At 41.2% G+C, this 26,159-nt stretch overlaps 1 protein-coding gene across 4 annotated transcripts in view; it reads right to left on the reverse strand.

Annotated features, from left to right (window-relative positions):
* Positions 1–26,159, reverse strand: part of drp2 (dystrophin related protein 2) — a 197,279-nt gene that overhangs the window by 4,973 nt on the left and 166,147 nt on the right. For 2 of the 4 annotated variants that reach the window (XM_078169423.1, XM_033633165.2), the window contains exons 19-23: positions 14,764–14,829; positions 11,124–11,270; positions 4,113–4,365; positions 357–474; positions 121–207 (exon numbers count right to left, since the gene is read on the reverse strand). In XM_078169423.1, coding sequence (XP_078025549.1) covers positions 121–207; positions 357–474; positions 4,113–4,365; positions 11,124–11,270; positions 14,764–14,829 — 671 coding nt within the window. Of the gene's footprint in view, positions 1–120; positions 208–356; positions 475–4,112; positions 4,366–11,123; positions 13,681–14,763; positions 14,830–26,159 lie in introns of those variants that run through there. The other 2 variants (XM_078169424.1, XM_078169425.1) reach the window with 2 other exon arrangements.

A 26,159-nucleotide genomic window follows, 5' to 3' on the forward strand; every position in this document is an offset into this window, starting at 1 on the left:
CACAGCAGTACATATTTGCTCTCCTCTCCATCTCTCCCTCTCCCCTGGGTGATGGAGGAGCAAAGAGACTGTCTCCGAAGCGTGGGCTGCTGCTGTCCGTGCAGCCATAGCAGAACTCACCCGGTTCTGAAGGGAAGACGTTTCTCAGCTGCTCGATGACTTCCTGGAGCTGCAGCACCGTATCCTGTTCGTGCTCCATATCATCTCCTAACACACACACACACACACACACACACAGAAGGTTACACTTCTCTGAATGGTTAGGTGGGGGATGGGAGGGGAGGATGCATGGTTTCACATTCAACGTGCGTGCATGTGTCAAGCCCACATCTAAAGCATGGCTGCACGTCGCTGACCTGCTGCTTCAGTGTCAGTGGTCTCTCTGCTGGCCGGCTCCCCGTGGTGACCCCCTCCAGACACAGGAGAAGACAGGGTTGACGGCTCTGATCCGTTGGCCTCTGAGTCATCTTTGGGCTGTTTTTAGGGAAGACTGATTATCATTCAAATCAAATAATTGCTCACATCCATCATGTTTCATGCCGCGGAGACATTTAGCCTTTCACATAGTAATGAATGTGATAGTTAATGGCACTTAGCCAGCAGCCCTCGATCTCTGAGCAGAACTATTATTTTTTTAAAAAGGCAATTTTCCCTGACAGCCGTTACACGAAACCATCAGGTTACTATGATTTGTGCTTTGATTGACAGATAAAAAGGTGGTGAATTGCAGTGCACACAGCAGCGTTGCAGTCAGTGGGTGGGGGGGAGGTCTCAAATCACAATCAAAGATGCATAATGTAACTCTGGAGGATATTCCCCAAATATCACATATATATATATGCACCATCTTTTGTATTGTTTTCAGCAACACTGTAGCAATACTCAGGAGGTGAGTAAGTTCAGTAGTTGCAGTGAGGCTGGGGTGTCTGCAGAGACTGGGAGGAATTCATACATAAACTTTTCACAGACTACAAAGGCAGATTTCACTGATTTTATTTTTCGAGAAAATGAAACTGTGATATTGTTCCTGGGAGAAAAAGAAGTGCATTTTTGTTACCCAGGAGTGTGTATATCCTCCTCCGCCTCCTTCTCTTCTCTTCTTACTCTCAATTTCCAAGTCTTTAACCTGAAGAAGAAGCATCCTGTCCCTCCTAAGTGTTTTTCTCTCTTGTCACTCACTCCCTCTGCTGTCTCTTTATTCAGTGACCTGCATGCACAATTTACATTTGTACTCCCACGATGGACAATTTACACTTTAATATACTAACCCAGTAATTGTGTGTCAGCTCCCACTCTCCTACCCCCCTACCCTCTGCAGTAAATCCTTTTATATTACGCTCCAAGTGTCTTAAGGCTTATCCTTTCTTAACTCTACCTATACTGTGCGTTTTGTACTCCTCCTTTTGGTGTTTCCACCTTATGATAGTACATCTTTAAAGTTCAGAATTTACATTTTTGCACAGTTGTCATTTTGCACATTTATTTCTTTGCCTTTCAGACTGCATGTAAAGCACCGTGCTACCTGATGCTCTGTGATGCATACAAATGTTGAAACCCACTGAACGTCTGTGTCTGCCTGTGCCCTTTATTCAAGCTGTAGCTGCACTTCAGATGCATGTTAGAAATACAGCTGATGCATTTAAGCAGAACCCCTCAGCAGAGCAGACACTGTTGACGATTGACACATTAGTGACTGAAGGGATCAAACTTTTGACCTTTAGTGTTCATCAAGCATTGACTTCCACAGCTGAGGGTCCTGGATAGCAAAGGCCTGATTACCCTTAATGAGAAGTTAAGATTTTGGAACCATTGGTAGGGCCCTGCCAGAGGATCTCAAGCAGCGATCATGCTCAGAGGGAGTTAGCAGATCACAGAACCTTAAAATCAATGCTAAAACTCACAGGTAAACACTGAAGGGCAGAAAGGATTTGAGTGATAGTTGCTTCTCTGAGACCGTCTTAAAAGTCTGCCAGCAGAGTCTTGTGTAAGTTGGATTTATACAATTTTAAAAAAGACAACAGTGCTAATGCAGCTGGTGCTGAGGCCAGGTAATCACAACTGTCTCTGATTTGGAGGCATTCAACTGCAGGACACTTTTGGAATTCCAATTCTTAATTTCAGCAAGGCTGGACGGGCTCATGAGTGGTACAAGGCTTTCTTCTGGACATACAGTTGTGTATCATCTGCACAGAATTACAAAATGAATACCATATCTGTACATGAGGACCCTGCAAAAGAGAAGGTATTAACTCAAGTTTGTTGGAGGAAGCACTCAGATGCTCTGGAGGAAATGTTTCACAAACTATCAGCTGCACAGATAAAGCAGCCACTAAGGAAGATGGAATACTAGTTACTAATGACCTAACCGATTTTCAGTTACTGTACTGTACTGTTTAATCCATCAAAGGAAAATGCACAATGTGAAAGGCTTTCTTTTACGGTTACTATCCTTCTTTTCATAGATTAATTACTCTAAATTCTGCATTTCTTCTTTTATGTCCCATGCACAGTAGAGTATGGGGGATGAGCAAAAGAAAAAATAAAGAAGGAAGTACAGGAGTATTACCAGTCTACACCAGGGGTGCCACCGTTACTAACAGAAGAGCCATTTTGGGTCCAAAAATAAATTAACTAAATCTGTCTGGAGCCGCAAAATATATATATTCCCAAAATTTTAGAGAAAAGGCACCAGGTTGCAGACATAGATATGACTCACATTTTTGTTTACGAAATGTTAAAACATTTTTTACATTTGTTGTAGATGTATATGTTACACATTTTTACATTTGGATAATGTAAGAATCACGTAAGGCCTACAACAATGATAAATGAAAATGTTCAAAAATAACCGTAATTCACTCCCATGTAGCGTAACTTTTGGTCAAAGCCACAGGGAGCCATTGGAGGGCCTAAAGGGCCGAATGTGGCTCTGGAGCCGCAGGTTGCCTACCCCTGTTTTAGCTGCAGTGATGGAAAATAAGACACCACTGCACTTATTTAAAGGCTCATTTCACTTTAAAAAACTGCCAGACTACAAAGTTGACAGGTCAAAAGTAATATGCACCCGCAAGTATTTTTTATATATTATAAATAATTTCCTGTCACTGAACTGCGATATATACACTATTTTGCATTTTGATTTCCTGATTTGTTTTTGGGGGATCTGTAGTAAAACCCAGAGCTGACGGTAAAGTTATATTTTCTTTTGGTTGTTAAAAACTGGCCTGGGACTGGACTGTGAAAAGTTGTCGGGAAAACAAAAAACAGACTCAGTGGACTGAACTCTTGAGATCGTGGGCTGATTTTTCCCATGCACACACACACACACACACACCATAATTGCTTTGTTTGTTTACTGATTGAATACACCTTTTGAACCGCACTGAGCTGTGCTCTATTTGTTTGTGCCGTGCTGGTTTTTGGTGATATATTTCATCATTTGCTGTGTGCTTTATTGTTTTGTGGCCTATGGTTTGACAGAGTTATTTTCTCTCTGTTTCATAATTATCTGTCAGACATGATTCTGACTGGCGCCCCACTTTTTAAAAAAGAATCAAACCTTGAATGACTTTGATGCCCAAACAATGATGAGAGTTGCTTTACCTTGTTAATATGGACTTTAAAACTGTTTTGAATTACAAAATAATGGAATTCAAAATATGCAATAATTCAGTGATTAATCACAGTTAAATGACTAATTGTTTGACAGCCCTGATTATTATTATATATCATTAATTGCTAATGTTGGTGCATTCATATGAGCAGCATATTACAGTTGTAGCTGGTGAAGTTGAAGCTAATTTTAACTACTTTATATGATGCAAAGTTTTGATCTACCGCAAATTAGGATAATGCTTTGACTGATGTGTCCATACAGTCCTAATTATTTCCAAATAGTTTCCTGAGTTAGCGTAACCTTGAGTCTGTTGGTCAGTGCACTATAGGTCAGGTAAACATGAAAAAAATCTAAATTGGTTTACAGACAAGCTCACAATTCAACCGTATATGGAGAAAAAACCTATTGAATAATAAATGAATACAAATAAATATTTACTTGCTCAAAATGAGTAATTAACTGAACACAAACAACGGAACTTCTCTCAGCATTGTACCTGTAGCAGTAGCTCCCTGAGCCTGCGAAGCTGGGACTCCAGCTGTTTGTTGTGGTCCTCCAGTATCTGCATACGGGTCTCCAGGCGCGTCTTGTGTTGCCGCAGGACTCGTGCCTCGGCCAGGAGCTCCTCATCCTGCTGCCCTCCCTCCGTGGGTGAACCTGGACCGCCCTCTCCGGCCTCGGTCAGCATGGGCACCGACGCTGCCTCCTCGTGCTTCCACTTGAGCCTCCTGTACTCGCTCTGCAGCACCCTGAGGACCCACAGTGGAGGACAGACAGAGAGACAACAGTCAGACCCACATGCTGGTGCAGCATACAAAACACATAAACACAGGTGAAGGTATTTATCTAGCTTCCACTTGACACCAACAGAGATGCACCTACACATAATAAGTGATGTGCGTTATATAATTAGTCAGTGCAGCAAGGTGCTAAAGTATTGTTGATATTGCACCACATGGAATGCAGTCATCTTCACTTTGAACATAAGCTGCAAGAAATCACTGTCTTCTATCTATACATGTGACACCAATGGCGTCAACTGACTGCCGTGCTATGAAGCATTACTAAATGAGTTTTAATTGGGTTGGGTTCTGGAAAATCATATATGCCTGGGGAAGGTGGAAAAGGTTAATGTGACTAAGTGCAAAAGAAAACAGATTAAGTGAATAAATGACGATGTACAGTCATGACGTATGGTCATTGCATAAGCCAGTGCATATTGTCTCTGGCTGGGCTGTTACCAGAACTCTTCCAAGAGCACATAAGTCAGGTTTCCATCCAAATGTGGCACAACTTTTGGCTGGATTTTCAGAAAATCTGCGCAAAAAAAGCAGATTTATTTGCTTTTCTACCCACTACTGTTGCGCCACTATTAGTGGTTGATTCATCAAGATAGGCCGCAGGTAGGTGTCATGGGCTGAATCCAAATGCCCACCCTCTGGACTTGCTGACTGGGCCCTCACTGACTTCAGTTGTACGTAGTGTGACGTATTTACCGTCATCACGTAAAGTCTGCAAGGGAAGAGACTGCAAACGGCTGATAGACAGGCCTCGAGACTGTTTTACTCGTTGCCGTGGAAATGATCAAGTTGATGAACAGTGCCTGCTCATCTGTCCCTGCAGAAAACAAGATATTAATCCTATGTATAGCCTTTTGACTAAACAAAAATGTAGGCTATTAATACATCGCTATATAACAGTGTACACGCATTCAAAAACAAAAATGTTTGTAAATAATAACTATAACTCAGTAAACTGGGTATTTACTGACATTAAAAGACCTTCTTTTGTTGTTTTTCAGTTATTTTTTGGCCTGTTACACTGCGCAGCCTGATAATATGCAGGGCAGCAATAATAAAATGCATTTTCATTCTCTCTCCAGCCTGTACTTATACATATTTCTGTATCATGATGTGGTTGAATATTATTTCTGGCCCACACAATTCAAGTAGCATTTTAATAGGTAACTATTAATAACTATTTTTAACACATTCATTTTTTTTCGGCAGTTGAAAGTCTGTATTGCAATTAATTTTGGGTTACATTTGGATTCAGCCCAAATGTCCGGACTTCACCACACTTGCAGATTTGTGGACTTTGCAGGCGCGTTCCACTTTCTGCAGACTATCAGAGAGTCAGCTTGGGATGCAGCCTTCAGCAGACTTCACTGATTAAATTTGCCCACAAGTATTACTGTGGAAGTGGAGTGGAATCAAAATGCATTGTATTCTGGCAGCCAACTCAGTAAGTTGCCCAGTGTAATGCCAAATATAAAGGCTAAAAAAGTGGCCAAAAAACAACTAAAGAAGATTTTTTGATGTAACTAACAGGCCTACACAATCAATTTAGTCACTGCTCTGTTCATATTTACAAACATCTTTGTATGTGAATGTCTGCGGTCTATATGTTAGACAGAGATTTATTTTGTTCACCCACAAAACAACCCTATACATTTATGTCTTGTTATTTACAGTGAAAGATGAGAAGACAGTATACGACAGCAGTAACAATGATTGTAATCGATGCTCAAACGTTTCCATGACAACGAGCAGAATAGTAATTGAGGGCTGTCTATCAGCGGCTTGAGGTCTCTGCCCTTTACAACTATGTATCATACCACTGCAGAATTAGAGGGTGCAATGAGATGATATAATTAACAAAGTGCCAGTCACACCTCAAACGAAGGAAAACAATGGCTGTATAATAATGAAGAGCACACTGGACGATGGAAATAGAGTTTTTAACATTTGATATTACAGCTATGTGCTCTTGGAAGAGTTCTGGTAACAGCCCTGTGTGCATAAGCCAAGTGGCAAACTGTGTGGCTGAAAAATGAAGCCAACATGGAAGTGCAGTTCCTCTAATGGCCACATGAGGCTGGCTTCAGAAGTCAGTTAATCCTCATAGACCCCCATGTTAAAATGCCAAACTTTACAGTAGAAAAAACATGTTTACAGCCTGGTACAAAAACTAAACTTATTAACCCTTAAAGTTACACATATTTAAGTAACACATATTTAAGGGCATGGCCGCTTTAAGTGACAGGCAAGGAGGCATCAAGACAGTCTGTGACTCAGATCCACCCCTCGCTCCTCCACAGCTCCACCCTCTCATCCAAATACAGTCACTTCTGGTTCCATTAAAACCAAGATGCCGACAGATGAAATTCCAAACTCAAGGTTTTTAATATGAAAGTCCACAAACCAATTAGTGACGACACAGTGGCTACGTCCATGATTTGAAACAGTTTATGACATCAGTGTGTTAAAAGCCTCCAGAGATAACGAAGAGAGCTTTCACTGGCCTGTGCAATGACTGTATGTCATCATTTATTTGCTGACCCTATTTGCGGTATTTCAAGATTTTTAAAAATTTCTGCTTGAGTTTTTTATGTGCCAGTTGAAAACACACATAAAACACACCAAATGGCATAACTTCCTCATTATTTGTATTTTTATAGACTCAACTGGTGTATGTGCAATGCCGGTAATAAGAATAATTGCAGAGATGTTTATCTTCTTTTATTTTTTTCCCCTTTTCTTATGACCCTGTTAAAACCTAATTTTCTCACTCTTGTTCTCTTGCCGTCTGTCCTCCCAAACTCTTAATTCTGTTTATTTTCCATATTTTACTTGGATTTTATTTCCGAAATAAGTCTTGCTTTTCTTTTGGGGTAAAACTGAAACTGGTGGAGTCGACCTTTCTTCTGATTATTGATTATGGTGATGTGTTATATATGAATGCCTCCGCTCACTGCCTCCACGTGCTGGATAATGTGTATCATGGCGCTCTGAGGTTTATCACAAACCGTGGTGCTCTAACACATCATTGTGTCTTATACACTAAAGTAAATTGGCCATCTTTATATGCGTGCCGGCTCGGCCATTGGTATGTCTTGATTTACAAGGCCATTCTTGAGATGATTCCATCTTATTTATCATCTCTTTTATTCCTGAATAATAGAGCCCACAGTCTCCGTTCTCAGGACTTTTTACATTTTACTGTTCCTAAGGTCAGAACAGAATTGGGGAAGAAGGCTTTTAGGTTTTCTGCTCCAACTTCATGGAACAATTTTCAGTCAGAGCTCAAACTCCAAAGCCTGGTATCTCTGAATGTATTTAAGTCCATGATAAATCCCATTGTATCCAGGCTTTATGAGTGCAAACGTTTTATTTGATCTCAACCTGATTGTGTAAATTCAGTTGTTGTTATTTGTATCTCTTATGTCTATGTTTAATGTGACAATGTGTTGAAACTATATGTGCTGCCATTCTTGGCCAGGTCTCTCTTGTAAAAGAGATCTTTGATCTCAATGGGACAAACCTGGTTAAATAGAGGTTAAATAAATAAAAATAAAAATGTATATCAGGCATTTATGTTGCTATGCCAGTGTTTGTGTTGAATTGTTCACTTTAGATTTGTTACTTATTTTGTTTTTTGTCAGTGTGATGGCACTAAAAATATTTCTTTAATTGTGTCTGAATAATCCTATAAGGGGTGGGCCGAGTTGAAACGGCCAGACAGGAAAATAGACCATGCATTCATGCATTCATTCATTGTAGAAAAGTACTGAACTGGTAACATCAGGAAAATCCATTAAGTATCAAGCTGATGTAACAGTGTTAGAGAGATACTATGCAGGATTTTCCTAAAAAAGACGTGGTGGTGGCATGTCTATAGAGACTCTGCCCTCTACCTGCATTTTCTTATTTTCTGTGCTCAGGATGTTAATGGGCGTGTACTCCCACAGCGCTCATGTGAAGTCAGAGCTTCATAAAAGCATAGTGATCAGTTGCCAGACTGTAAAACATCAGGCATCCAAGAGACACAGAGCAGAGAAAACACAAATACAGTGAGGTGAAACAAGCTATTAAAAAAGACCCAAAGCTTCCAGGACCCCAAAAAGAAGAACAGGGTTAAAGGTGCTGGTGTCAAAGGTGTTTGGTATTGATGTACAAGCCTCATGAGAGCCACAGCAGAGGATATAAACTAAGCTCCAGCAGCCTATCGTCATAAATAAAGACAACAGAGCGCACTGCAGAGTTATAACTGAACTGGGTCAAGGTTTCAGACACCCAAAGGGCACAAGTGTATGTGCGGATGTCACTGTGTGTGGAAAGGTCACAACCGAATTGAAGACAAGAGAAAATTATTCATATGAATCATTCGCATAAAGGTTGCCTCTGGTAACCAATTAAGTGGATAGGAGAAATGAATTTGCTTCATTTATGGGAAATGCCTGAGCCTCTCAGCAACTAGGACACAATAAATTCAAATTCAAGCATTAACATCCAAATGAACGTGTCTCAGAGATGTTTTACACTTGTATCACACCAGTCGGCCCATAATTGACTCCTCCTGTCTCTTCTGCAGGACACCAACAAACTGTTATTATGAAGTGTTTCCATGTTATCGCCACATCATTTTGCTTTGTCAGGAATGCATGTAGAAAATACTGCTTGTTTTTTAAAAGCTGTTCAACAGGATTTAGTGTTTACTCTCTGCAGAAGGTTTGCACACGGCAGGAGACATACCAAAACAGTGCAATGCCTCCAGATGAACACACTCATATTTGTGTTTTTATGCTTCTGGGGAGCTTCACTGATGAAAATCACTGCCTGAATCAAACTTTTACATCTCTGCTTCATGCTTTAGCCCCAAACGTAAAGAGACAGTTCATGCCCAAATCAAAAGTACACATTTTTCCTCTTACCTGTAGTGCTATTTATTAATCTAGATTGTTTTGATGTGAGATGCTGAGTGTTGGCGATATCATCTGTAGAGATGTCTGCCTTCTCTCAAATATAATGGAACTAGATGGCACTCGACTTGTGGTGTTCAAAGCACCAAAAAATACATTTGAAAAACTCAATAGCAATGTCTCCTTGCAGAAATCATGACCTGGTTGCTAAGATAATCCACAGACCTTGTTGTGAGCAGTTTCAGGAACAAATGACCCTTCACTAAAGTCCTGCCCCGGACGCAGACCTGCCAATCATAATGTAGCATCAGGCCGGCTCAGACCAGGGTCCAGCAACAACACAGCTGTGCTCCATTGACTCTAATGTAGTCGTTTCAGATTTCCTTCATTTTCAGGCTGGTTTTGTGGATTTGGAGCTAAATGTTGTGCCTGGGGCACGTCGTGTATTAATGATACTCGTTACCTGGAGAGGCCGAAAAAAGATAAATGTTTTAAATCAAACCCTGAAAAGTGTAGGGTTAGCTAGCTTGCTACTGAAGATATAGCCTACTGAATGTATACACATGCTGCTTTTGCTCTTTAATGATTATAACAGTGAAACAAAGACCGACCCTGTTGTACAGGAACCAGTGAAGGGAAGCAGGGAAACTTTGCTGATATTGAACCAGCTGTGTGTCATCGCAGTGTGTGCAGATGACCACTGTTTGACTTCCCCTGGAGATCCCTTCCCCTCCGGTGGCAGAGGTCCAGGCAGCAGCACAGGGGCGAAGCCAAACACAGTTCATCTGCACACACTGCGATGCCACACAGCTGGTTCAATATCAGCAAAGCTTCCCTTTATATTCATTGTCTTGTGTGGCGATCAGCAGTGATGTGGTGGTTCACTTTTACACTGTGATCTGTAGCCTATAGTTCGGCTTTAGCTTCTAACTATCTTTGTCTTTTTAACCTGTTGTTGCTGCTGAGTCAGTTTGACATCCTGGATATATCCTTCAAACACAGACTGTAGACCCCTCTGTCTGCTTCTCTCTGGAATCACTCTTTCATTTTTCAAAAATGTGATAATATTTCTTCAGGGAGTGCAGTTAGTTACAGTGTGGGCTCCATGCTTACTCTGACAGCTTGTCGGACCATCACCATCACCATCACAAAGGGGCGGGGCTTAGTGAAAGGTCAATTTTCTTTCTACCATGCATCTACTCATCGACTGTGACAGCAAGAGAGGTAAATATTAATGGTGTCCTCCTCAGCTGAGGAGTAGAAAGAAAACAGTTCCTATATGAAACTGCTCATAACAAGGTCTGTGGATTATATTGGGTGACCAGGTCATGATTTCTGTAGAGACATTGCTGTTGAGTTTTCAAATGTATCTTTCTGGCGCTTTGAGCACCACAAGCTGAGTGCCATCTAGTTCCATTATACTGAGAGAGGGCAGACATCTCTACAGCCAATACCTTCAACACTTGGCAAGTCACAACAAAACAACTTAGACTGATAAATAGCACTACAGGTAAGAGGGAAAATATGTACTCTGGATCTATCCCTTAATTAAAATCTCATTCTAATCTACAACCAAATTCAACACAGTTCTCACTGCTTCCAAAAATAGTTTTATGTATGTGACTGAGTCAGTGCACTCTGTTGACTTACAATGTGCAATCAGTCTAGTTCAGAGAGATTTATTGTGTGTGAAAACAAACACACAGTAATGATTCCACCACTTGAACAAATCAAGAAAGGATACCCACTCTGCACTCAATGCACAATGTCCTAAAACACGTGTTCATTTTTTTCCTGGATACAGACCTGTTCTCATTCTCCAGGCGGGCCAGGGTGCATTGGAGCTGCTCCTTGTCCTGGTGTTCCAGGTGGGCAAGCAGCATGTGCTGTCCGCAGGGTGAGTCATGGTCCAAGGCTGGGCTGGAGTGACGCAGGAGGTACTGATCTTCATCCCTGAGTCCCCCACACAGGAGACAGCACACTGAGCCACCAGCAAACAGCCACCAGCAGCACAAAGCAGAGCCAAGGGCGGCATGGGAGAGCAGACAGGCCAAAGCAAGGCAAGGCAAGCAGCACGAGGAAAGATATTCCAGGACGAGACGCAATCAAACAAAACTGCACAGTCTGGGACGAGACACTATGATAAAGGCATTGAGCCAGGTTCACAGTCCAAAATATGAAATGTCCTGTAATAAACTTGGCTCTCCACGACATTAAAAACCCACTCAGAGTTATTAAAAATGGAAGGTGGATCTTAAGCTACATCACAATATATTGTCCAAATAATAAACGCTTTACTGAGGACGGAACAGGAAACTTAATGTGCAGATCTGTGATCGCAGACCTACGGCTATAAAACAATAAATGCATCTGTGAATGTTTGGCAATTATTTTAATGGAATGACAGCTGTTTGTTAATTTATATGCTTTGATAATGCTTTGGGCTGCAAAGCAAAATACTTTAATGGGCCAAAGTTAAGAGCAGGTTATAGGCTTTGCACTGTCATGCCGAATAATACATCACAGAGGTATTTATAGGCCTGTTTCAATCAGTCTGGTTATATAAATATTCCACACATGGACAGATCCACCTTAGATGCTGCACACCTCTGTAAGATTTGCTATTTAGAAGGTCCTGCTTAACCTTTTGATGCATGGGTGGGTCAACAATGATCCAGGTTGTTTTTTGAAGACAAAATATCTCTGTATTTCATATCGTAGGTATTCCTGAAAAATGTGCTTTTGATTTTATCCCATTCAAAATTTTTATTGACCAATTTTTCATTACTTCCATAATGTGCGTCAAAAATGACTTTTGAATTTGAATGATTTTTTCCAATTTTGTTATTCATATGACTTGCGCCCACATTATTTTACACAGACAATTTTACATTTTTTTGTGATGTAAGTGTGTAAATTTCCTATATTTATATAAAAAAAATGAAGGTTGTTTTACATAACTGAATGTAATTTACATTTTGATTATAATTATATGAGAGTATCTGATATTATAATCAAATCAGCCAGTAACTGTGGTATCTTTTAACCTGAACTCACTTTCCCCATGTTTTTGGGTCGAAGTGATAAATGGGATGGACAATTTTTAGAACCAATTCATTATTGATCGAAAGGACAGCAGCCAAACAGGCTGCATTGTAATCAGTTGGGGCATTTATGCACTGTCACAATGTATGTTCACTAAAAGTGTTTGTTTTTGCCACTGACAGGCTGATATTATGATTTTAAGTGTGTGTTTTTGCCACTGTCAGGCTCAGATTGTAATCTTAAGTGTCTCACAACATTATGGAACTGATCCCTACAGAGGTAAACCTTATTGTTAAAGAGTAAGATCCATTTAGTTTGACCAGAAACAGCCCTGACATCGTCAAACCCACCAGACTCCATTTAAATAAACAGTAATTTTATCATTGTAAAAAACTCCATTCAAAGTCCTCAGAAACAAAATTAAACTCCCTAAAGCTGTCTTGGGTTGTCTTTCTCCCCCTCAAACAATCACCAGTTCTGGTTTGACTTGAATAAACCCTTAATTCACACAGTAGGATGTGAAAATATGCTGGCTCTATACACGCTAAAATTACTGTTTACTTAAACAGAGTCTGGTGGGTTTGGTAATGGTGATTTCTGGTTAAACAAAAGGGAACTTACCCATTGACAAAAGATGTATCTCTGTAGGGATCCTTTCCATTATGTTGTCAGACATTAAAATCATAATCTGAGCCTGTCAGTGGCAAAAACAAGCACATTTAGTAGACCTACATGCTCCAAGTCTTTACATCATAGCCCGTTTGGCGGCTACAAGCTGCAGCGCTCTCGCTCAATACTGGACCAGTTTTTTAAAATTGTTGTTCCCATTAGTCACTTAGACACAAAAACATGGGAAGATTGGGTCCAGGCTGAAAAATTTCAGAGTCACCCTTAAACCTACTTTATAGCTTTCTTACATCAGCCTACCAACAAAGCAGTGTCCCTATAATAGACTCCAAAAGTTTAAATAATGGTGTGAATTTTTTTTTTTTTTTTTTGAGCAAAATTATGAACCTAACATATATTTGTTTAGAACAAAAATCTTTGATTGTAATATGGGTTATTTTAGTTCCACTTATGGAAGACTGAAGTTTCTATTGATTTAAGCATTTAAGGTTTTGATTGTTTTCATGTCCATTACGTGGCAATGAGCAAAAAGTGAACTCAGACCAATACACTGAGGTGGAGGGTGAAGGCAGAACACACAGGCAGCATGATCCAGGACAGAAAACAGTATGATGCCAGCCAAACATCAGCTGGAGGCACAGATAGCACAGCAGCATGTTCAGAGCCATGCAGCAGGAAAAACAGAGAGGCACTGACAGACAGACGGACGGATTCGCAGAATAAGAACAACAAGATTCAAAGGCATAAGAGCGGAAAACAGCACCGCTACACATAAGGAGTAGAAGTGAAGTGTCATGCATACAAACACACTCTCAGGCATTAAATTAGAGACTGACACAGAGGCAAATACTATGCATGCACTGATATACACTTTTTTGTGACAACACTCCATCCAAGCAACACTCCACATTCATGCACATGGCAGCAGAGACATTGGGAGCAGGCTTGTGAGGATTTCAGTGGTAAAAAAACGTTGCACTGCTGAAAAGTAGTTTTATCTTTTATCTAAGCCTTTAACAAGCCTTTAATGTGGTGTCAATCACAACCCTCTCTCAGAGCACACACACACACACACACACACACAAGTCACGTCTGAAAAGAAATAATGAGCACACTTCACAATACACAAACACACACCTGGAGCCCTAAGAGACTGTGTAACACTTTGCACAGAGCTGCTGGGCATGCAACCTTGACTTTAAAGAGCAAAATAAAAAAAATAAATAAATAAAAAAAAAGGAGAGCTATCTCAGAGGAGGAGGAAACGGCTGATAGCCCACACAGATGTCAACAAAATAAGGCGTGGAGACACACAAATACAACCCTGTCCACCTGGCACTTCCCACAATGGGGACTCACCTTGTTGGCTGCCTCATTCACATCAAACATCCCTATTCCTCTCACTGCTGTAACCTCGCCACCGCCCTGCCACACAGCCAGCTCGCTACAAACACACACACACCTCTCTCTCCTCAGCGGGGTTTTGTGTATTTACCCACAGATGCGGACTTTAATCACAGCAGGCATGTGCATGATGAAGAGGGGGGACTGTGTGCACGCTGCTCGCTGTGGGTCATTTTCATTATGGGGCTTATTATTTATGTCATGTTACCCAATCTTTCCCTAATGGCCAAACATACATGCACAACCTGAGAACACAGACACAAATGATGTATAGAGAGGAAGGACTGTACACACAGAACACATGTTATCTCCATGAAAGGCTGTGGTTGTAACGAAGGGGGAGGTAGTGTGGGGGAGGTAGCATACTTACAGACTTTCATCAGGAGACAGGCTGTCCGTGAAGAATGAACAATTCTGGCTCTCCATTTCTGCTAATCTATATATATATAGATACACACACACACACACGTACACACACATCAAGGACAGCACATATTTACACACACATATATATACAAACAGACACACAAAGGAGAAAAACAGGAGAGTGGATGAGTCAGAGCAAATGCAGGAAAAAGCAACAGATTGATATTATCACACACACTGGGGAAATACGCTTCCTCAAACACGAGATAAAACAAACAATCAGCGCAGTTTAGCTTTTAAGTAGTGTGGATAAGACCTGTGGCCTTTTAGTATTACGGACTGCAACTGAACAGCGAGCTGTCCGCAAACATCTGACTGACAGGACTGCAGAGAGGCAGAAATTGCACTTGCCACAGAGCTATAAAAGTGTCCACGAGGAGGGAGGATAAAATCCTGGTAAAATACTGTGCTCTGTCTATCAGCATACAGGCAATAAAAAGGTAAAAATGTGCTGCGATCCAGCACCACAGACAGCAACCTGTGTGTGTGTGTGAGGAGGCAGCAAGTGAGCTGCTGTGTGGCTTTTCAGGACCAAGGACAGCGCTTCCACTTCTGCATTATGTCCTGCTGACTGTCAGTGGACGCCTGCTCTGTGCATGCTGCTCTGTAAGCTGTTTCACTGCTATAACAAATGATTAAAAAAATGCTGCAGCAGGGAAAGAAAGTGTTTTAAAAATGACATGGTGTTTATGCTGTTTGGGTTTGACGGCATACGTAACAATGACTGTGTAAAGATGATGTTTAAAATGAAAAAATGTGGCTCAGCATGTAGATCTGGGCTGTCCAATAATCACAGGCCTGGCGGTTTGATCACTGGCTCCTCTTGTCCACATCTGACCTTGAGCAAGACACTGAACCCCCAATTGCTCCCAGTGGATAGGCATGTGCCTTGCGTGATAGCTTGCTGCCATCTGTGTGTGAGTGTGTGTGAGAGAGATGCAAATTGTGAAGCCCTCAGGATAAAAGCGCTGTATTAACGTAGTCTATTTACTAAAGAAAAAAATAAAGAAAAACAAGAGATATTGGATAGACACATTTAGACTAGCTGTGGCAGGAATGCAGCACATTACGCTGCATATTAAAGTGCATATTTTGGATGATTCATATTAAAAAGGATGTTAAGTAAACAAAAGTACTCACACACTCAAACTACTCCTGTGTTATTTATTTATTTAGCACAGCCTCTTACACTCTCTTACAGGGTGCAGCTGCTTTTCTTCATGCATACTATGCAGTTATTTGTATTTTGCTTATTTTTGAGTGTGCAGCTGTAATTTGTGGTGCTTCATGGCTAATATACCAACACAGTAGGATCCAGTCTGGGGGACTTGCCTTTCTTAATGCAGTAAAACACTGTTTATGACAGTTATTAGTAGTGTTTTCTTTGTGTATGTGTGTCAGCCCAAATACCAGATGGCACTGTCCATTTCTGCAAAGCACGAATATGTTGCATTTGAATGTTTCATAGGTGTCATATCAACGTTTCTAAAGTGACATAGTGTATGAGCTGACTTTGTCATCTTGAGGTGGAGGGGATGATAGACAGTGTGACATCAAGGTGAGACGCCTGCCAAACTGCAGACCACTGTTCGACACCAGCAAAAATCATCCCCACGTTTACAGCAGCTTTAAAAGCACAACAAGGGGCTATTTTTTGTACAGAGACATCGCTGCTTTTCCTGCCAGGATTGTGCCCCACAAACTGAATGTTGTAAGCCAAAACATGATCTTTACCCAACTGTAACAAAGTGGTTTTTGTGCTTAGTCCACACGTTTTCCACAGCGTTGTTGAGACAAAGTTTCAGCGTATTGTATCCGTTGTCTGCAGGAAAGTACAATGCAAACATTTTTTCTGGCGACTGGGTTAAGATTGTACAGAAATGACAAGATCATCATTTACGACTACCACTATTTACAGTTTTTTACATAGTTGTTGCTATGTGTTTTTTTGTTTTTTTTTTGCCTTTATTGACAGGACAGAAGGTGAAATGGGGAGACAGAGAGAGAGTGGGGACTGACATGCAGCAAAGGGCCGCGAGCCGGGTTCGAACCCGCGGCCGCTGCAGCGAGGCCATGCCTCTGTACATGTTGCACCGGCACTATCCACTACACTACCAATGCCCCGTTGCTATGCATTTTGGCCTTTTGTCCACACATTTTAGTTGACTGCAAACTGCCCTTTTGTAAAATTCCTTCCGTGTTTAAGATTTTCAGAAACCCTGTTTTTAGTGTTGCTGTGTAAATGACAAGGAAAATTGAGTTTTGGTCACATGACATCAGATTGTGCGCCGTTATGTCCTTTGTGAAGCGTCACAAATGAGGCAACATTTCTTACAATGGACTTGGTAACGGATGGTAAATGGACTTGCACTTGTATCACACCTTTCTAGTGTTCTGACTACACTAAGCGCTTTGACGCTACATGTCATAGGCACCCATTCACACACACATTCGTACAAAACAAGGTGCCACCTGCTACTCAATTAACGATTCACATGCACTCAGACATCAATGGCACAGCCATGAGGAGCAATTTCAGATTCTGTATTTTGCCCAAGTATACTTCAACATGCAGAGCAGAGGAGCCGGGGATTGAACTGCCAATCTTCCAATAAGTGGATAACCCTCTCTACGTCCTAAGCCACGGCCCACAAATGGCAGACATAATCAAAATAGTGCTGGCTCTAACCTTGTGAAGAGGATTTTTTTTTTTACATGTTTACACATAAGCATACAGTTACTCTTCCACTATACTGAGGAACAGAGGCGCCAGAATGTGCTACAATGTGCCATTGCATCCAGGCAGTCTTCCGGTAATAGCTTTTTTCAGGCTTATGATTGTCCAACATCTTATTCTTTGCGTGATTGGTGAACATGGCTTTAAATTATTTCGCCACCTGTTGGATTGGCATGCTCTTGACCGTGCTTTTTTAAAACAGTGCTTATGTGGACAGTTTTTTTCAGAACAAAGGAGGGAAAATGTCATGAAAAACGTGTTTTCAAAATTACCTGTGTACATGTGGACTCATCCATCGTAGAAGCATGTATCCCTATCAGTAGCTGTACTTTGACACTAATCTTTCGCTTTCTCTTGACTGATAACCTTTGCTCTCCATCACTCTCACCTTTCCATCCTCCATCGACATGTGCAGCTTACACCTGAATGCACAAGGCCACACATTCTCTGAAATTATGAAAACATGATCTACAGAGGAGCCAGGTTGAGTGAGAGTCAGCACACCACAAAATAAACTCATCACAAACCATTTCACTTCATTGGATATCAAATGTTAATTACATGTAGCAGTGTTTGACGATCAAAGGGTGAGTTTCTCCTTTATGTGAGTTTATTAACCACGGAGAGAACCAACCTGCTGACTCTTACATACAAGAAGCCTTGTAGCTCCCCACATACATACATTCATACATACAGACACGTCCTGCATGAAAGCAGTCTTAAATCTACACTGCGGCACTCCCGGTGCACACAGACGCATACGGCACACTCCATGCTGCATCATCTTTCTCAGAATGTCGTCAGCTGAGGGAGTGAGGGAGGGGGAAGTGATGTAGAGGCTGTCAGGGACATCCACATCACATCCTGCTCCTCTCCAGAGTCCGATGACACCGAGAGCACTGAGAATTTTAGGATTTATCCATGTCCTGTGTCAGGAGGCCCCGTCTGTGAGCCAGAACGCTCGTAATTCAACCTGCGACATTGTTCATCAGAAAAGGCTGAGTCTCAGTCAGGGACAACAGCAAATGAGAAAGTAAAGGGCAGAAAGTAATAGGAAATAGTAGTGTGGGTATGAGTGTGTGGGAGTCTTGTGCCTACATGTGTGTTTAGCCTCCTGCATGAATGTAAATGGATGTGAGAGGAAATGAGAAACGGGAGAGGGAGAGAGCGAGGGCAAGAGAGGAGAAATCCTAACAGAGTTCTAAGAGGTTTTTTATTATCTCCGTCTCATCCATCCTCTATAAGATGTCGAAGCCGTGCTGATGATGAAAGGAATGAACTCTACTCCTGCATCGATATGGGGGCAGGGGAGGGAGATACGGAGAGGGGGAGAGAGAGAGAGGAGACAGAGGCTGTCTCAGTGTTTGACATGCCTGGAAATCTGACTCTCCTAACCCCAAACATCAAATACTTTATCTCCCTTGAGATGACAGAAGACTACATTATTGCCATGGATTAACACGAATACCCCTCACTGGCTGAAGGGCACTTTGACACACACATACACACACACACACACACACACACACCTGTGTAATATGTCATCCCAAGGGGAAGAATTCAAACACTGCCCTGCCAGTGATGACATCCAGTATTTTGATATCGCCTTGACTTTCCATTGGTGTTCAAAGTGAGCGGAGAGTTACAATTCATACAGGGAGTGAATTCAAATAAGAAATGAGAATTCCCCCCCTTTATGTCCGATAATGACTGACAGGTAGAAGAATAAAGAGAGGGAGAATGAAGGACAGACAGGGAGACAGAAGGAAGGAAGTCTGCGCTGGTGATATGAAATTGCATCTTTCACTACACAGCAGCAGGAGGTAGTTGGGCTTGATGTGCCTAAGACTGTCTGGTCCCATGTGGCATGAGACCGTAGGACAATATTTATAGGGTAGAGACTAATAACTCAACTCCAAAACACACCAGAAACCAGAAAAGGGTGGAAAAAACCACACATGCTACAGAAACATCGTTGAAAACCTGCAGTCTCAGACAGGTAGACCCTTCAGTTCCCCAGCTAAAGAGAATATGACAATATACACAGAAAACTGCAAGGAGACAGTGCGTCTAAATCTTTTGACACCGGCCGTCAGTCAATGTCGGGCCATTGTTGGAGCATCTGTCGCCCTAGTTCTTGTGGTGTGCCCTACACTGTCAGCACTAGTTGGCCCTTGTCGACTGTTTTTCGGTCAATTCAGCATGCTGAATCAATGGCAGGGATGGCGGAGCCCATCGGTGAGATATCACTCTTACTGGCACTCCAGCTCGGTGCACGAGAAGAGAAAGGGAAGTGAGGAAAGTAAAGTGAAGAGGGCGTGACACTGAAACAAACTTGTTGTATTAAGTAAGATTCATTTGTCCTTGAGATCTTTTGCAGAAATGATTCATAACTGTTTGTGTTACTGTTCGCTAGTGCAGCAGTTCCCAAATGGTCCAGCCACGGGGTCCAGATTTCTCCCTAGTCATTAGTTTAAGATCCACACAGTTTGATATATTCAGAGTCATACTTGCATTTGTCCATGTCATCAAGCTAGTTTGCTGTCTCTGTCAAGTAGCTATGCATTAGTCGCTCACTGTACAGCAGGACACGGCACTTTAAAAGTAAAGCTCTGCGCTGGAAATGCACTGTACTTCAAACTAAAATGTTTTTTTTTTTCCTCACAAACTTGACATGTTGCAGCAGAGTCACTTGCAGTCCATTCAGAATTATGCCGTGACCGACTTTTATATCGCGACCCACCAATTTGGAACCACTGCGCAAGCGCATGACAAATATGATTTGTTCCTTCAACATTGGGTTTGTGTTGTTAATGTGCTAACTGGCTAACTAGCATCTTGATTCAGTCCTGTTGGTCCTCTGGTTTCTCTTTTTGAATGAGGAATACAGACTACCGCTGCCTGCTGCTATGGAGAGTTATTTTCGCTCATGCAGGCGCATAATGTGCATAGTTGGACTTCATCACCACTATTTCTTTGATATCAGTTTGGTGTATCTGGGCCTTTAAGGAATACAAAGGCCTTAAGGAAGGGAAAAGGAAGAAAAGAAGGAGGGAAGGAAGACAGATGCAGAAAGAAAGGAAAGAAAGAGAGAGAAAGAAAGGAAGACGTTTCGATTGAAGTCGATTCAGGATGCTGACAGAGTCAGATGAAATACTCAACATTAACCATGATAAGAAGTGTCTTCTTCTATCACCACGGTGCTCAGATCACTCATGAATAAGCAGAGCTTTTTTATTTCTTGTGTCTAAATGCTGATACTCGTTCATTTTTAGCCTGCATGATGTACTTATGTTGGCTCGACGTAATACTAGTCAATGAACTAGACAGTATACTCGGTAAATGTATTTTGGATAAAATATATTTATGCCTGTCATTCACGCACTAGCCAATGGCAGCAGACTACTGAGCTAGGCGCTGGCCTAACCATCCGGAGCAGCGCTGACATGTTGACATGAGGAAGCGGGGATCGAGCCACTAAGCCTGTGATTAGTGGCTGCCTCTGAAAGAATGCTGTCCAAATTCAACACAGCTAACTGGAGGCTCAAAAACTACTATTGAAGTAAATCAAAACACTTCTGATTGTCTCAGTAAAAGCTTCACAGCAATGCCATTTATTAAAGGGCTGTTATGGTGAATTGTACAGGTGTTGCATTTGATTGTAAGCAAATGTAACAATGGGAATTTAAAGTTTTATGAACACATCTGTGACTCATCCTAAGAAACACCCATAACTGATGTTTACCCAAGCTGTAATAATGTGTGAAGATATAGACAGTGTGTTAAATAAAAAATAGGCTATGCAAAGATTATGCACTCACATATTCACAGGCAAGTTAGCAGGATGTGTCTGATGATATTCTATATTTTTCTTATTGTCAACAAACAATAAGTGTTGTCAGCTTATATGTGCTTCTGTGCATTAGAGCTCCATTGTTGTCTAAAAGCAGAACACATCAATGAGCCACACTGTTGCAGCGGCTGACATGTTTATCATTTAGAGTTAATCCAACATACACAATCCTGCTGCCAAAAATACTAGCGTGTACATCAGATCTGAGGCTGAAAATAGTTCCAAAGAAATCTCTATGTAATTTCGTTTGAGTGACATTTGTTAAAAGCAACAGTGCCCAGCTCTCATGCTCAGGAAATAATTTAAGTATGTATTCACGGCCCGTTTTTAAAGATTCATTGAGTAAATAACGTGCCTGAGGCTCAGAGACAAGTTACAAAGCAGCTGTCGGTCTCTCACAGAAAATGTAACAAACGTATAAAATATCGCCATCCTTTTACTTATCAGGCATTCATTATCTGTTTCTGCCCCAGTACCAGACGCTTCATATGAACAGCTAGTTGTTGACAAATAACAGGGCTGCCCTCTGAAAATCGAAGACCCCTCAGTCAACCGAGATTCTTCAAGTTGAGCAGTCCCTCTTTGACAGAGTTTGTCAGTCACTGTGCAGAGTACTTCTGAGAACATTGTGGTCCCCAGAAATAGCTGCAGAGTCAGCGCTCCTCGCTTTCATGCAGCTCTCTGGGGTAAAATTATTACACTACGTGAAGATGTCTGCAACGTGTACAGGTAGGAGGAAGTGGCTTTGCACAGTCAGGCACCGAAATAACGTTATCTTCTGCCTTCTGCTTGGAAGTGGTGAATTTGCAGCTCACAGCAACTTAATTTGCTATAACCTTTCTCTCCAAAAAACTTTAGTTGGTGGGGTTAGCACGCATTAGCTCGGAGGGCTAATTTGGCGTGTTTATTATATAACATCAGTGTCACTGTCACCCTGAACATCCCACCGAACCCTGTTAAAAAATGTGGCAGTTTGAGAGATGTTGCTTGATCGCTGATTTGGAAAAAAGAAACAAATGGTCAAATATTTTTATTGAAGCCAGATCCTATTCAACAGACAATTTTGAGTCAGGTACAGCCCTAACAGATAAATACATTTTAACTGTTACAACTACATTATAGTGTGTTATACGTTATTTATTAGTTGATTATATAGTGCTTATAAATGATGTCCTCTCTCCTGCCCTCTGTAGGAGACGCAGGAGCTTGAAGTCACACACAAATAGACTCAAAAACAGTTTTACCCATGAGCCATCAGGCTGACAAATCAATGTATATAAAAATAATTTTGCTTTTCAAGTGCAATCCACTATTTATTTTACAACAGCTCGATACAGCCAATTTTTATCACTCTTCTGATTTTATGAATGATTATGTTGTCTGTTTTTTTCTACTTACTTGTAATAATACTAATTGGCACCTGATCAGATGTAGCACTCCTAATCATGTATATTCTGTGAACAATGACAATAAGGGCTTTCTATCATAACAGTGAGTGCTATCGTTTTGAGTCACTTAATGAAAGCACATTCGTGGGATTATAGATTATTGTCTCAGCTAAAGACCCTTACTGATTTATTCTTATGCAGGAAAAAAATGGTTGAGAAACAAAGACGGCTTCCTGGCTAGGGATAGGACAATACACAATTTTAGCAGGAATCTTGATGAAATAAATAAATAAATACTCTCAAAATAATTTGATCACGGTAAATTTCTATTATCAGGAAAATTGTGAATATTGTGTCCAACAGCACCCAAAGAGACGGCTGGGCAACCAACAATAAAAGAGACTGGCTACAAATGCACCAACCTAAAAAAAAAATAACAACAAAAAAGAAAAACGCAGAGTATCTTAATCAATCATTGACATATTGTTTGATTTCACCAAAAAGGATGTTCACTCAAAGGTGTGAATTATTTCTGCGATGCAATAAAAAATATTTGTTTATTAACAAAATGCAAGGTTAAAGGGATAGTGCACCCAAAATAAGATAATATGCGATAATTTAAAGATAATTTGCACTATGGTCTTTTAGCAAAGGACAGCCCAACATATCTGAAGACTCTGAAATTGAGGAGGAACAGCATTTCTTTGTTGAGCCGTATTTGTTTGAGCCCCAGTATACGGACGCGGAACTCAGGCTACTGGACGAAGCAGCCGCCGCAGCTCATGAGCCTGACCCTCAGCCAGCCACAGAATACCGGAGTCGAGCACTGGAAACCTGGTGGTGTAGTTGTTTCAAATGCAAAGCAATGCCAACAGGTGAGGAAAGTCTTTGCTGCTCAGACTGGGAATTGGCGATGCCTGCACTTGAGAATCTGGACATCAGTACTGACGAGACTGCTGCTCTTCAGAGATCACCGATCACCCTGAGCGTGCACACGTGAACACGGAGCACAGAGAAGCAGTCAGAGCTACAGGCTACAGTGAGGCTAAAAACAGAGTTCAAATGACTTTTTCGAAACAACTTTTTATGCCGCGGCTGCAGCACACTTGGATCACTATGGATGAGCAGTATGGAGGTACTCTGTGGATTCAATTTTGTGTTCTTGGACGTTAGTCTGGGGCGCCGTCTGCCATTAGGTGTGCTGGCCACTCCCCCCGCTGATCTCCGCAAGGGATGTGAGGACTGTAAAACTTCACCAGGGTCTCCGTTGGCATATAGGTGAGTAGATAATGGCTTTGCTATGGAATTTTTATTTTTTGGTGCACTATACCTTTAAGTGTTGCCATTTCTAGCAAGTCCTAGTTTCCTATTTCTTTTTTTTTTTTTTTGAGTCACTCTAATGCGCCACCTGACCTGGCATCTCGGGAACCTTTAATGAAAGACAGGTGTGCTGAAGTGAGTGTGGAGTGTGGAAAATGCCACAGGGTCTTTAACTGCTGCGTATCTGGTTAATCTTAGATTTATTGTTTGATGAAGTCGTTTAATGCCCCATTGACTTGAACTTTGGTTTTGTAAAGGCCTGTTTATTTGGGGAATGTTTGTTTGAGGATTTTTGTTTTCATTTTTGAATGTGACAGTCAAGACAATCAATTCATAGCGTCATTCTGCAACTCTCCAAACATCCTGCAAATCAATCAACTCTTAAACCAGTCGAAGCACCTGGATCATCAAACAGTGAGTAAAACTAAACCAAAGACAGTGAGTTTATTATGTCTCCTGTTACGGCGTCTGTGGGCGGCTATTTTTGAACATATTTGGATGCTGCAATATTAAGTGATTCAGGTATGTTTTAGCACCTTTTTTTTTTTTAACTTAATTTTTATTTCAGTTTCACATATAATCATACATACAGAGTCATATTCATCATATCTGCTGTTTTCTCAAAACAAACTTTCAATATAAAGTAGTACTAACATAATGACAATTGGGACACAACAAAAGCACCCACGACTGTAATAGCAGAAAACATTGAAAGATAATTGAATAAATAAAAATAAATAAAATGGGGACAAAAAAAATAAATAAAAAAAAGAAGAAAATGATAATAATAAATAAATTGAATAAATAAATAGAAAGTATCAGATTAATGACATAGATTCAATTTGGAATGTATACAGGCATTCCTCATTATCATAGTATGCCCATGACAGGGCTCCACCTTTTAGTAAATATGTCTTTTTTGAAGTCTTAGGGAGTAAGTTATTTTTTCCATCTGATGTATTTCCTTTATTGTTTTAGCACCATTTTAAGAGTTCGAAGCATATTTTGATGACTATCAGGGCAAAGTTATTTTGGCCAGGATTATGAAAACATGAATTTTTCTTATCATCCCGTGCCCACTTGTGAGATGCAGAGATGAGAGGTTATCTATGAGTAAAGTTGCTAAGATACTGCACAGATACAGTGGACACTTCTAAAAACTATATTTAGCTGTGGGAGTTCTTGTGTTTTCTCAGCAGGCCAGGGAAGGCAACATGTCTCATTCTGACTAAATTAGACTACGTTTCCATTTCTGTTCTCTTGGTTTATTTTGGTGAAGGCTGTTGGCAGCTTCAGATTTATTCTGTTTAGATATTTCTGAGCGACTGAGATGACTCAAAAGCCGTTTGAAGGGAATTGTTCTGCAATTAGAAGCAAAAAGGAAATGTAAAAGGATGTAACATAAAAGATGTTACAGAACGGAGAAGAAGAAAGGGCTAGAGGAGAGGAGAGCATGAGAGAGAAAAAAATGAGAAATAAATGTGTGGGTGGGAGACAATAGAAGAGGGGGATCAAAGATAAGAATAAAAAAGGAAAAAGGCAAACAGGAGGAAGGGAAAAAGGGAGAGATAAGAGGGGTAAAGAGGACAATTGTGCCTGCTCTCTTGTTGGTGTGTGTTCCCTCTGTTTTGGCAGGGCCTAAAGTTGTGTGTCAGAGCCTCAGGGAAGTAATACACAATGGCGCGCACACACACACAAACACACTGCAGGCTTGGTGGAAATGTGTGTGTGTGCCCAGCTCTGCAGCACTGTAGGCTGAGCTGCCAGGAGTGTGAGAGTCCAGTGCTGTGCCCCTGTTTATAACCTGTCAGACAGACACTAATCCACACCAACAGCTCCCAGGTGACCAATGGGCTCACTGCCCGAGCAAGTGACAAGCCGCTAGGCACGCTGAACCCCACTGACCTACACACACACACACACACACACACTACAACCGCAAACTGCTCTGCTTATGCGCACCAGCGTGTGTTGGTGTGGAGTGTAACAGGGAAGAAAACTGCTGGGCAGTACAGTCTCTACCTTGGCTGGAGTACAGTGCA

This window comes from Epinephelus lanceolatus, chromosome 7, assembly GCF_041903045.1.
Source record: "Epinephelus lanceolatus isolate andai-2023 chromosome 7, ASM4190304v1, whole genome shotgun sequence".
Taxonomy (NCBI): domain Eukaryota; kingdom Metazoa; phylum Chordata; class Actinopteri; order Perciformes; family Serranidae; genus Epinephelus; species Epinephelus lanceolatus.